Source organism: Echinops telfairi, unplaced genomic scaffold (genome assembly GCF_000313985.2).
Source record: "Echinops telfairi isolate 266 unplaced genomic scaffold, ASM31398v2 ScPeMD7_3;HRSCAF=10, whole genome shotgun sequence".
Classification (NCBI taxonomy): Eukaryota; Metazoa; Chordata; class Mammalia; order Afrosoricida; family Tenrecidae; genus Echinops; species Echinops telfairi.
Window position 1 is genome coordinate 31,358,152 of NW_022103899.1, and position 13,686 is coordinate 31,371,837.

At 44.2% G+C, this 13,686-nt stretch overlaps 1 protein-coding gene across 1 annotated transcript in view; it reads left to right on the plus strand.

Moving 5' to 3' along the window:
- Positions 1 to 13,686, plus strand: part of PARD3B (par-3 family cell polarity regulator beta) — a 1,175,277-nt gene that overhangs the window by 814,870 nt on the left and 346,721 nt on the right. The window contains exons 17-18 of the mRNA XM_045296697.1: positions 6,228 to 6,434; positions 7,125 to 7,362. Coding sequence (XP_045152632.1) covers positions 6,228 to 6,434; positions 7,125 to 7,362 — 445 coding nt within the window. The remainder of the gene's footprint in view (positions 1 to 6,227; positions 6,435 to 7,124; positions 7,363 to 13,686) is intronic.

Consider the following 13,686-nt stretch of genomic DNA (forward strand, 5'->3'; position numbering starts at 1 on the left):
TTGTAGCATGCTAGTGGCCTTCAAGTTCGAACCATGCCCTTCGAGTTAGCAGCTCACAGGGTAACCCACTATGCCACTCGGACTCCAATCCCCATCCTAGCAGGGTGACAGAGAACCCTGGCGCTGCAGTGGATTAAGCATTGGGCTGTGAAGTGCAAGGTCAGCATGCTCCAAAGGAGAGAAAATAAGACTGTCTGCTTCCATAAAGATTAACAGCCTCAGAAACCAGGGGGCGGGGGGCGGGGGTGGGGGGAGATAGTTTTGCCTTGTTCTACACGGCCATTGATTAAGAATCAACTCAATGGCAGTTAGGTTTTAAGAGGGTGAGGTGGTACCTCATAGTTTTGATTTATATTTATCTAGTGGCAAATGATTTTAAGCATCTTTTCATATACTTATTAAGTATTTGTACTTCTTTTGAGGACTTTCTAATCAAGTTCTCTGCTTATTTTTAAATTGGTGGTTGAGTGGCATCATGGTTGCTAGTGGCCGGCCGTGAGTCCATTCCAATTGTAGCCATTTTTTATATGTTCTAAAACGTTCAAGCATTATCAGAGATAAGGCTCCCAAATATTTTCTCCCTTTCCCTAAATTGCTGGTTTACATTCTTGAAGGTCTAATGTATCTGTATGTTTAATTGCACATACGTCAGGCATCATCTATGTGGTTGGTTGGTAGATGCCCTGGAGAGGTCTGGCCTCACAGCAACCGCATCCTGTACCAGAGAACAAAACTCTGCTCAGCCCTGCACCATCCCCACAAGTCTCATGTTTGAGCCCACTGTTGCAGCCACTGTGTGCATCCCTCTCTACGAAGGTTATTTTCCAGGAACTGGGCTCCCCTGGTATCAAATATAATAATCCATCATTAGAAAACAAAATATTGAAACTTTGCTCCTATATTTTCATCTATTTTTTATGCCTTTAGTTCTTCTGTTTAGGTAAGTGATCTATGTTACGTAAGGTGACTCATCAGTCAAGCTTCATGCTTTTGCATGTAGAGATGCAATGATCCCAACCCAGCACTTGCTACCCTTGAAAAATGAGCAGCTCCCCTGTCGCGATGTTGAGAGAAAAAGTTCCCGAGTGTAAAGCTGATGGTTTTTTCCCCAGTTTTCAATTTTCTTCACATTTCTTCCTAATCAGACCCCATAATAAATCTGTGTCTATTGAGAAACTCTATCAAAATTACCCCTTTGGGTTCCCCCCAGAAGTCACTATAACTTTTGAGTGAACTGTTTTATACTGAGTTTAATTGTCCCATGGGTCCCCTCAGAGGCCATGTTTTGATTAGTACTCTTTGCTAAGGCACCTGAATTCGAGGAAGACAAGTGTATACTGAGAGAACTCATCAGTTAGCTGTGCGCTGATTGCAGACACGTGTTTAAACATGTTTTGTGTGGAATCAGCCCTTGTATGTATGCACTGGGTCCCTGGTGACAACTTTTTACTTACCTTCCTAGTTAGGTGACCTTTGTAGATGCTCAGAATGGAACAAGGTTCATTCCATACCCAATCTTGGGCCAACCCTCCTCAGACGCATACATGAAGTCAGCCACAGCCAATGACCCATCGGCTGGGGAGGGCCCGGGAAAAGTCATGGTATTTGGGGGTAACTTCAATGGGATAGAGTGACTGAAAAATTAACCTTAAGTTTTATTTCCTTTCTAAGCAAACATTTATACTTTCAAAAGGAGCCCGGACAAAATATATTGTGTGTATTTAGCTTGACTAGAGATAGGTGGTGAATTTTTCCACTTTAAAAACTGTAAATTTTCCAGTGCAACTTTGGTAAACACTGGAATCGAAAGGGTAGGCACAGGCTTGACTTTAGTATTTATTGTCCTCTGCACACAGTGTTAATGATCAGGGTGTTTGAGCCCACATGTTTTGTGGGAATTTAATGCCGGTCCCACTGCTTGGTGTAACCGCCCATCTCACAGCCTGGGACCCCGGCCTTTTGACAGAGGTCCTCCGAGGTGTAAGGACATGTACTGCTGAAGGGCCTTGTTAGTCCCGTCCCACTTGGAGATGCCGTTTGTTCAGTTTATCAATATGGACTAAGGGCCCTTCTCGCTTTCAGTTTTACGAGGTACTGCGTCCAATAGAGCTAGGTTGTAATGTTGCACAGTGACTTTTCTTTCTTTAAAGTGAATGCATTGCCTGCTCTATTAATTCCACAAAGTCCATGAGCCCTTAATGTTCAGTTTGCTTGGGATATGTAACAATATATTTGTTTCTTCCCAACAGGATCTCTTGCTGAGCTTCTGAGGCGCTCCTCTTAGATAGCTTCCTTATATCTTGGATGATTGATTCACTTCCATGTTCCCCAGAATTTATTGCTAAGGGTTGACATGAATGCTTATAGCTTGGGCTAGAATATAATCTCCTGAATGACAATTAGTAAATAAAAGATGGTTCCTATTTTTGACAGAGGAGCTAGGCTTCCTTAGAGAGTTTCCATTGTCATGCTTCCACCAGACTTCATGTCCGACATCCCGAGGGGTTGACGGTGGAAAATACCTGCTGTGAACTCCATCGCTTTTACTGCCGCCTCGGTGTTCCAAGCCTATGTGTTCCTTTCGCCTTCTTGTCCAACACCATCTTACTCAATCCCAATGTCTTCCATGAATTTACCTCCTTGGGACTAGACAAAATATGCCCTTTTCTGGATGGACTAGTAGCCCCACCACAAGATAGATGACTTGCCAGTCACACCTGAAATCTGTTTTCTAAATTTCTTGTGATTGTTTGGGGCAGAGAGGATGGGTACTTACTCTTACTCAGATGCATTTATTGAAGATTACACTGTCACCCATAAAACACCGTGTTTGTCTATGGTCAACAACTATATTGTCCTTACTGAACCTCCTGTTCATAAGCACTGACTCTGCAGAGCAACCTCTGGCTTGTGAAATTCACCCAATTGTTTAGGTTCCAGGTCAAATCTAGATGAGCAGTCTTACTTTAGGGAGGAGGCAGCCGTACCCAGAGTAGTAAGTGGCTTGCTCCATAATCAAGCAGCTGGGTAAGTGGCAGAAGCTGCTTGGAAACCTTAGTGCCAGGTTTCCTGTTTGTTGTGTGAAGAGCAGAGACAGAGAACATCTGTAGACAATATAGTACATGGAACAGAGCAAGCAACCTTGGAGGCAGTCTGTCTAAATGCAGTTTCTACCTCTGATGCTTATTAATTACGTAACTTTGGTCTGGCTGTTTACTTGCTGTGTGCCTCCATTGCCTCGGCAGTAAAATGGGGCTGTGGCAGCACCAGTGGCACAAGTGTAAGTTCTATAGTAAATGCATGTGTGCCAAGCTCTGAGAACGGTGCTGGGCCCCACACTCACTATAAGCTGACAACATGACTGTCATTATAGGAGCTCTTCCTAGAACACATAGACGGAGTATGTGTGTTGTTATTTAGTTTTGTGTCCGCGTGTATATATTCACTAGATCAGTAGTATACTTAAAAAATATGCCCCTTTAGTGGGAGGAGGGGGCAGGGGCAGGGAGTGGTGAGCAAACAACACCATAGACAGGGGAACAACTAGGGAATTAAAATCACCAATGAGGAGGACATAGAGATCCTGGGGTGTTGGACCAACAGCAATCCAGCTGAGAGGAAGTACTAAGAGGCAGAAGGGTGAGCATGATGGTGGGAAAAGAGGAAAGGAAATGGAGGAACAATCTAGGAAGCAAAGCTATGGATAAAAGGTATAAACATGAGTGTGCACTTATGTAAATGTATTAATTCATAAAAATAGAGGTATTGGGCTATGTACATATATTTATATGGCAATTCATTGAGGAAGTAGACAGACTTTGGACCTCTACTCAAACCCTCCCTCAACACAAGAACACTTTGTTCTAACAGCCTGGCTTTCTGTGATGCTCACCCTCCCAGCATGATCACTGAAGACAAATGGGTGCACAAGCAAATATGGCGAAGTAAGCAGATGGTGCCCAGCTATCAAAAGATATAGCATCTGGGGTCTTAAAGGCTTGATGTTAAACAATCGGACATCTAGCTCCGAAGCAAGAAGCCCACATGGAGGAAGCACACTAGCCTGTGCAATCATGAGGTGTTGACAGGATCAGGTAACAGGCATCAGAAGATCCCAAACAAAGAAGTAAACAAAAAAACATATTGTTGAGAATGAGGGGGTTCCTAGCAGAGACTCAAAACGCATCTGTAGACAATGGGAAATCCCCTCACAGAAAGGTCGCAAAGAAAGGATGAGTCAACCAGGGTGCAGTATAGCAGCGATGAAACACACACTATTCCTCTGGGTCCTTAACGCTTCCTCACCCCCCACTATCATGGCCCCAGTGCTGCCTATCACTTCAGACCAGGCCGGAGCATGTGCACAGGTACTGATTAGAGCTCAGGACACATGGAATCCAGATCAGCTAAATCCCTCAGGAAGAGAAATGGGAGTAGCGATAGCAGGAGGCTAGGGGGAAGATGGGGAGAGGAGGGGGACGGAACTGTGGGGGGAATGGAGGCAGTGGCCAATGTAAGATATGAAAGTAATAATAATTTATAATTTATCAAGGGTCACGAGGTGAGGGGGGCGGTAAAAGAGGAGCTGATACCACGGGTTCAAATAGAAAGTAAATGTTTAGAAAATAATGATGGCAACATATGGACAAATAAGCTTGATACAATTGATGTGTGGATTGTTGTAAGAGCTCTAAGAGTCCCAATAAAATGATCTTAAAAATAATAATAGTATCCCCTATATTCCTGAATACCGTACTGAGCCATGTGGGTAGTCGCGCTCATGGTGGCCTTGTTAACAACCAAACGTTGTTATGCTAGCAGTCACAGGTGGTGCCATGCTCTGAGCTGGACCATGTGGTAAGTATTAACGTAGGTGCTTTCTGGACATGATCCTACTCAGAAATTCAAGGGTCGTCCCTTATGAAAAGAATCCCCTTTGAAACTGAAGGAGAACATGTGCTGTGGCCCTAGTGGAAGAGCTCTTCATCTGGAAACCGGAGCCCTGAGAGAAGTTCTTCTGTTTTTAAAATAATCCTTGAGCTGCTAATATTTATATGCCCTAATCTGGTTACTGTAATGGAGGGGATTGGCGGGGGGACAGGAAATGGAGGTCAAGGCAAGAGGTGAGGGGGAGTGAGGAAACAGGGCAAAGCAAACAGTGCAAATGGAAAATATTATCAAAAAGAAAAAATTGACATTCACTACCAAACTCAAACAAAACTCACTGCCATCGAGCCAATTCTGACTTATATTTCATTTTATGTATAATTTTATATCATACAAAAAGTTTTCTCATTTTCTAGGTGCCCAAATAAAAATAGTCTTAGAAGTAAGCCTTGAGATGCAAAAGTTGTTTTCTTCTTTGCTATTAGAGCCCTGGTGGCATGGTGGTTATGTGTTGGGCTGCAATGGTCGGCAAGTTCAAAACCACCAGCCACTCAGAGAGAGAGAAAGCTAGGACTTTCTACTCCTAAAAACAGTTACAGTCTCAGAAACTCACAGGGATAGTTCTACCCTCCTCTAGGGTCGTTACGAGTTGGCATTGTCGGTGAATTTGTACAGCATTGCTACCTAAGCTGCATTCACAATACATGAAAAGATACTTGGGCAGAGTGCAATATTGAATCACAAATATAATCACTTCCGTGATTAGACACAGTTCATTCTTCAATAATCACCAAAACAATGATCGCGATAATTAAAAATACAATAGAGAGGTGCCTTGGGACAGGAACAGTGGGAGAAGCACTATCTGCGTTCTGTGTCTGTGACAGTGTGTGCTCATGCTGCACATTTACAAATACACACACTCACACATATCTCTGTGGATAGCGGCAGACATTCACGTTCATACGTGAGCATGTGTGTGATGTGTACTCTGTATCCTATACCATATATGTTATAAACATATAGACATTATTGTATGTCCTCTGCGGTTTGGGCAAACTAAACCACCTCCCTCTGCATTAGCTCCCTCTGCCAGCCATGCACATGCTATGGGACGGCGTGTCATTCACTTGGACATGTTATACAATGTTATCACTTAAACACTTCATCACAACACCATGGAAAAGGAAACTCCTTACTCGGGGTTCACCCTCAAGTTGTACCTCGCTCACTGCCCTCTTCCTGAGCTCTCCAACAGGACCTATCCTTGAGCGGTCAGTCTTCAGCACACCGCACTGTACCCTTCAGAGATGGATGACCTTTTGCCCTTTCTTTCCCAGAAGCCCCAGGCAAAGATTTTGGTCCCACTCTGGGCTTGAAGAAATCCAGTTCCTTGGAAAGCCTGCAGACGGCTGTGGCTGAAGTCACAAAGAATGAGCTGCCCTTCCACAGGCCCCGCCCGCACATGGTCCGAGGCCGAGGCTGCAACGAGAGCTTCCGAGCAGCCATTGACAAATCCTACGATGGCCCAGAAGAATTCGGAAACGGTAGGCAGTGTGAGCCCCGAGGGGTTTATTCCGTTACATAGGAATCATGAGCAAGAAGGTGCACTTAACTACAGAGAAAAATGATTTAGGGATCACAATTATATTTTTGATATTAAAAGTAATTCATTTTCCTGATATGTTTTGCCCTTTGGCTTAACGAACATGGAATTGGATGGCGCATGATGCAATTTATTTCACAGTGCAAACCCTAAAGAAATGCTCTCCTCCCTTCCCTACCAGGACCGATGTCATTTGTCCTGCAGGTAGGAGCGCTAAGCGTGCATTTCTTGAGAATCGTATTCCTGTCATTAGAAGCAGCTGCTGCACCAACCTGAGGACTGACAGCGTTAATTGGGTTGAAGCAGTTGGGTTACATTTGTACCCAAAAACCTCTCCTCGGAACAAACTCATCCTGTTTGTTTCTCAGCGTGTGGGCTTTCAGAGCTGATCAGGGTTAACCAGCCAGCTTTCCAAGAGATTAGCGTTTTTCCCACATCGCATTCCTCTCCTACAGCAGCCCAGCAACCACTATCCGCCCTCACTCCCAACAGCACCAGCACCCCAAGCTTAGAGGGACCCCATTTCAGGCCGGCATCACGTGCTTCCCTTCATTCGTCTGTACTTTACACTTTAACTTTTCTTCCTTTACTCCCCTGACCATGAGTCTGATTTTTGTTTTGTTTTGTACAGATGGTCTGTCTGATAAGAGCTCCTACTCCGGTCAAGGAACTCTGCATTGTGAATCTGCCCCTCCGGGGAACTCAGAGCTGGAGGACACGGAAAATAAAGCAAGGAAAATAAAAAAATCCAAAGAGAAGGAGAAGAAGAAGGAAAAGGGCAAGTTGAAGGTCAAGGAGAAAAAGCAAAAGGAGGAAACGGAAGAAGCGGAGAGGAAAGTCAAGAGGAAGGGATTTGGCGCTATGCTGAGGTAGGGCGCTCATCAACTTGGAGGGCAACATTGGTTTGTGCCTTCGTTGTCTTCAATCGTGGGGAATGCACCCCTTCGTGTATTCACAAGACAATCTGTTCAGCTAAATGCATACATCTACACTGTGAGTGTGCTGTTCCTGCTCTGCAGAGAGCCAGGGAGGCTTCTTGGGCTGTTTCTGCAGCAGCTGGTGATGACAAGAAGCCAGTCTGTTGCCAACTAAAGGATGAACCCTTACTAGAAGCATGAGCAAGGCATGCAGTTTGGTACCCAAGCATTATTTCAGTGAATTAAATATTTCTTCACACAAGTACTGGGAAAGCAAGAGCCAAGGCAGGCCCCAAGCTTCCCTTCTGGACCATCCCCTTTGAATTAGAGCAGTCCTTATGTCCCAGGCGCCTTGGGAGTGAGCATTGGCCAGTTTAATGATCACCTTTAGAAGCGCTGTGTGAAGTGGAGATGTATTTGGATGTACAACTAGAACCTGCCCACACAACTTATGGCCGTTCATGCTTGTGACTTCCCTTTCTCGAGCCTAACGTTCATCACTTACAAAAGGGGGCGAGCCTACTTGCTCCACTGACTCAGTGGGGTTGCGAGAAGGACATGCCAAACTCTCCCTAGAACTCTCTTATGAATGGGGACAGAGTGAGGGAAGGGCACCAGTAAAACCCTGCAGGTCATAAAACCAACAGGGATGATCGGCTCCTTCCACAAAATGACTCCGTATTCTCATCCCCTGGGAAGGGTCCCCTTACGCTTCCTCACATGTTCTGTTGTGGGTGGAAGGACAGCAGCACCTCTGCCCCGACTTTCTGTGCAGATACCATGGCTTTCCCCCAAAGAGAAGCTCGCTCTCTCCGATTACTTCTTTTACGTGGACTGAAAATAAGTGATGGGAGGTGAGAGCTGCTAGACTGGTTTGACCACCTCTTATTAAATCCATAGGTGATGTTTTCCTTAAGAATGCTGGGTGATACTTATTGCCAGTTGCTCTGTTTGGGATATTCACCTGAACTGTGCCGTCGTAAAGGAGCATTCATTCCATCTGTGTAAGGATCTTGTACACGTCAATGTCACATATTTGTGGACTGTGGATAATATTGTCACCAGGGAGTTTTCTCATTACATGTCCAGCATTCATGCAAGGCTATCTCAGTCCTCAACTTCTTGCCTCTGCACATTCTGTGCAAGTCATGTCATAATCTGTCAGCACTTACCCCAACCGGCCCGATACCTTGGTAGTCATCTGATTTACAGCCTAGTAAACGCCAATGGGACACATCTCTCAAAAAGCACTGGTCATTGTTGTTGTTGTGTGAGTACACTTCTGAAAGCTGCCTTTCTATTAGCTGTTTCAAGTTGAAAACTCGTCTTTGTTCTCAGTAATTTTCATGGCTGCCTGAATTTTTATAGACCGTAACTTAAGCATAATATGACAGCATGCAATCCATTCAGATGAGAGTCTTGACCTTAAAAGTTTGTAGTTCATAGGTTAAAAGTGCATGTTCCACATGTAGACATGTTTTGACATCCTGGCCCTTCTACTGTCCTCTATATGTTTGAATAGATGAAATCAAGTTATTTAGTTTCTTTGTGCCTTAGCTTCCCCACATGGAAACATGGGCACACTCATTCGATTCTATAATTATTGAAATAATTATATTGTTTAATATAATTATTTGTTTTATAATTGTTTAATATAAGGGTGTCCAGGAAATGACAATCTTTCAATAAGGGTTAATTATTTAGGAAGTAGACTAGTACCTCCCACCCCAAAGATGTTCATGTCTTAAGCTCTGGTACCGATGAATATATTATAAGGGAAAGGAGAACTGAGGTTATAGATGGACTTATAATTACTAATCAGCTGACCTAAAATAGGGACTAACCCTAACTTATCCAGGACAATTTGAGGAGTTCTTGAAAGTAGAAAAGGAAGGTGTGATTCTAGAAGAAAAGGCCAGAGAGGTGCCAGATTGCTTGCCTTGAAGTTCAAAGAAAAGGACTATGAACCAAGGAATACGGATGATCTATACAGGCTGGAAAAGACAAGGAGAAACACACACACACACACACACACTACCCACCTACCCACCCACCCCTCTTAGAGTCTCCAGGAAGAAATCCAGCCCTTTTAGCCCATCGATTAAAGCCTCTTTATGGTTTTTCAAAGGATAGTTGGTGCCGCAGTAGTTGAACACCTGGCTGCTAACTGAAAAGTCAGCAATACGAACCGCCAGCCTCCCCGTCGGACAATGACGTGGCAGTCTGCTTCCCTGAAGATTTACAGCCTTGAAACCCTACGGGGCAGCTCTACTCTGTCTTACAGAGTAGCTGTGAGTCAGAACTGACTGGATCCCATGAGTAATGCGTGTTATTTCAGCTGCTGAGTTTGTGGTAATTTCTTACCACAGCAATCAAAAACTAATTGAGTTATCGTAAATATTATTATTAACATTTCTACAATCTAATAATTTATAAGGAAAATGCTTTAACTTCCTAATATGAAGTATTAAAAGAAAACAACATCTAAAAAGAAAGACTTAACCCTATTAGTCTGTAACATAAAAACTGCTAGAGCTTCACATACACCATTTCCCAGAATGTAACTAAATTAAGCTTTCGTAAAATATTTTTATTTCCAATGACTTGGTTTGACGGGTTCTTGGGCCTGGTTGGGCAGGTGTGTCCCTAACACGGGGCCAGCGCTTCTCCTTTGTTGTCCAGTGGCCTCTGCCTTGGCCTGGCATAGAAACTGCGAGACATAGAGCCTTCGGACATTGACCAGTTCATGCCGTGTTGTTGCCGGCCACACTAGCGGAGCCCAACTCAGATCTGAAAGATTTGACTTGAACGTGAGGGTTAAAAATAGCAACTGCTTTGCATAGCCCCTTGCCTCTGAATCTGTGAGCAGATTGGAGCGGCGCATTTTCAACCACGAAGAACACAAGAGCTGTTCCCATTAGCCAACGGCTTCTGCTTTAATTCTCCTGTTGCTCAGATGCTATTGACTTAATTCCTTTCTTATTTAAAAAAGATTGATGGCTTTTCTGTTCTCATGGAGTTAGACGTGTGGCTTAATTAAGTATTGTGTTGTGTCTCCTGCACGTACATCTTTGAGTTGGGTTGTGCCGTGTGCCAGGGAGACCCCTGGGCGAGAAGGTTGGAGGAAGGGAAACTGTGCCTCCTTGCCCTCACTGAGCCCAGCGCTGCGGGGGCTTGTCTGTGTAAGCAGTGGCCTTGCTCCTCTGTTTGTGTTTCCACAATATGATCCCAGCCCGTCCACTCGTGTTGATGATATACACTCGGAAAATTCAGCTCGCCTGTTCATTTAATGCCCTCTTGATGAAACCACGGAGGTCACTTTAAGTCGCGTCTTTGTGCACATTGTCTAGTATCAAGATGCTCACACTTGACAGGTTCAGAATTGCTTCTTTGTGTCGTTCGAGGGTGGTTTTTACAAACACCATGGATTATTGTCGAAAATATGGAGCTCAAGAACCTACTCACTTCTGTAATTTCGCTGCCTGCTCTATTTACCCACTGCTGAAAGAGAACTTCAGGGAATCAACTTACTTGAATGTGTTTTCCCATTACATGTTTGCTTCCTGAAGCACAGTCCTCATCCAGCACTAACCGGCCCTGCAGGTCAGGGATAGGGCTCAAACTCCTTCTGTAGACAAGCCCATGGCTCTCGGGCCTATGTCACCCTCCGACAGCCCAGCAGATGGGGTCTGAGCCATGAACACGAAGAGCAATACGTCTTGACTCAGAGAAGCCTGCCCAATCTAGAAGGGAAAACCCAGACCCCGAACCCCTGATCTCTTAGCTGCTCAACAACTTTGTCAACCATGACGTTCTTCAAAACGAATGCCATCGTACATTTGAATTTCAAATCTTCTCCTGTAAGTCATCTCTGCTGTTGCTTCTTCTTTATAGACGCGAGCACCTGAGACTTTTCACCTTGCTCTGAACACCGAATAGAAAGATTAACATGGTTCACATGTCCTTTCCCATTCTCTTTGTGTCATGGAGTGCAACCAGGAGTCATGCATGCTAGTAAACCCCTTTCTAATAGATTTTTGTCCTTGTCTAAAACCTTCCAATAGAAACTCCATTCTGTGTTTTAAGGATTGACACATTAATAAAGTTTATGGAAGCCCTCCTCTTTGGCAAGAACATTCATGATTCCGAATCATTGTCTTATTTGTTTAACGATGTTTATCCGAGGCCTCTTTTGGCCCAGGCACGGCCCTAGAAGGCCCGGGACATAGATCCACAAAGCCTCTGCTTCCACGGCATTTCCTCTGAAAGAGAGGGAAGATCAGAGTCTTTTCAATTTCTTCTAAGTTTAAAACATGAAACAAGCAAAATATTTCGTAAATAGGTACGTTATCTTTATCAATGAATGCCCAGAGCATCTTGGACATACCTTAGAACCAGCTGGAGCAAACTAGTACCTTATCAGTTTAAGGAAACCAACAGTCAATTTGTGCCGCACCCTAAAGACACCCGGGGTCATGCCTCTCAGGGGACTTACATTCCAGTGCCAGGGGAGAATAAACAAGCCTGGGATAATTGACATTATTTCAGAGTGCAGTAGGTGCTGTGAAGAAAGTAAAAGTCAGAAGGGAGGGTGTCATCGCACCCCTGGTAACTGTCTAACAACACAATAGGGTGTGCATCTGCCTAAGCTACACTGCATTTTCAGCAGATCCGTTAGCAGAATTTAGCACACTGTAGTACTAATGCCACATCATTGTATCCTAGCTTTCCCCGCCCCCTTTCGTTATCTTTTTTTTAACCTATGAATCTGAAAAAGGCTGTTTTCAGCCCAATTTCACATAAGTCTCTTAAGAAAAGACGAAACCAGAATGTGTCTCTGTTAGTACACAAAGCCCGGTGACACCTGGAATCAGCAGGAAGGGCTGTGGTCTGTGGCGGAGGAGTGAATGGTGAACTTGCGTTGCTGCTGTTTCTGCCCCTGTTCCTGCAAGCTCGTCCGCTGGCTCTTAGCTGCCGCTTCTCCTTACCTCGCCGAGTGTGAGGACCCTTCAAGGACCCACGGGTTCCATTTCTATGTCGTGCAGGATCCGAGATCCTACCGCCCAAACCCTAATGACAGAGGTCATTGTAAACAACCCAAAACAGCATCTTTTCTTCCTAAGCTTTGCAGATGTCAAGGCATCTATGTTTATGTTGTTTTACACAAAGGATGGACTTGTAAAAGTTGAGCTCAAATGGATTTTTATTTAAACTAGGGAAACTCTATAAAGCCATCCTGCTGTGAATTGTTTTTAAAAAATTATATCCTTTCTCTCTTTCTCTCTCTCACCCTCCACCACCACTGTCAAATTAATGCCTACTGTAGTTAGACTCTCCCCTCTCCTAACTCTGAAAGCTTTATTGAGCCATTTGAGTTTCAGTAAATTGGGGCTAATCACATGTCCTTTCCAGGTTGTTGGGAAGTAAAACTTATATTAAACAATGCAACAAATGCCAGTGAGAGTGTGGAGAGGTTGCAATTTTCATACACTGCTGGTGACCCTGGAAAGTGCAACCACTGTGGGAAACAGCATGGTCTGTTTTTGTTCTTTAAATTTGAAGTAGAAATACCATCTGATGTTTAGCTCCTAGAGAAATAAGGGGTGGGCACGAATGGATATGTGCACATCATGTTCATGGCAGCGTCACTCACAATGGTAATGAGGTGATGAAAAGTGCATGAAGGGGTGAATGCACAGAACACTGCAGGACATGTACATAATCGGATACTTGCAGAATCCGCCTGAAAGACATCTCACAACATGGATAAACATGGAGAACATTTCCTGAGTGAAATAAGGCAGGAACAAAAGGACAAAAGTTTTATGGGGCCACTACTATAAAAAGTCAAGAAAATGTCTGCAGAAAGAAACATTTCTTGACATTTCCTGGTGTGGGAGGGGTAGGGAAGGTAATTTATAACTACAGGGTTTGCAATACAGTGAATTACTTAATATGGCTCCTCTTGCCATAGACTTTGTTATAGGTTTGGGTACGAAGATGAGGGAAGATGTTGATTGGGTTATATACTTCAGCGGTGAACGATAGGTAACAGGCTTAATTATGATTACCATCCTGCTGGGTATAAAATCTGCCATCTCTGCAGTAGAAAAGGGGATCTGACTACCAGCGAGAGAGAAAAGCCAGCAGTGGAATATGTCCTTTGCACCTGGAGACCCTGCACACGGAACTTCCCTAATCCAGAAGACAGCTTTGACAGCAAAGAAGCAGCAACAGAACCAGGAGCAAGAATGTGAGACAGAGTTGTGGACTCCC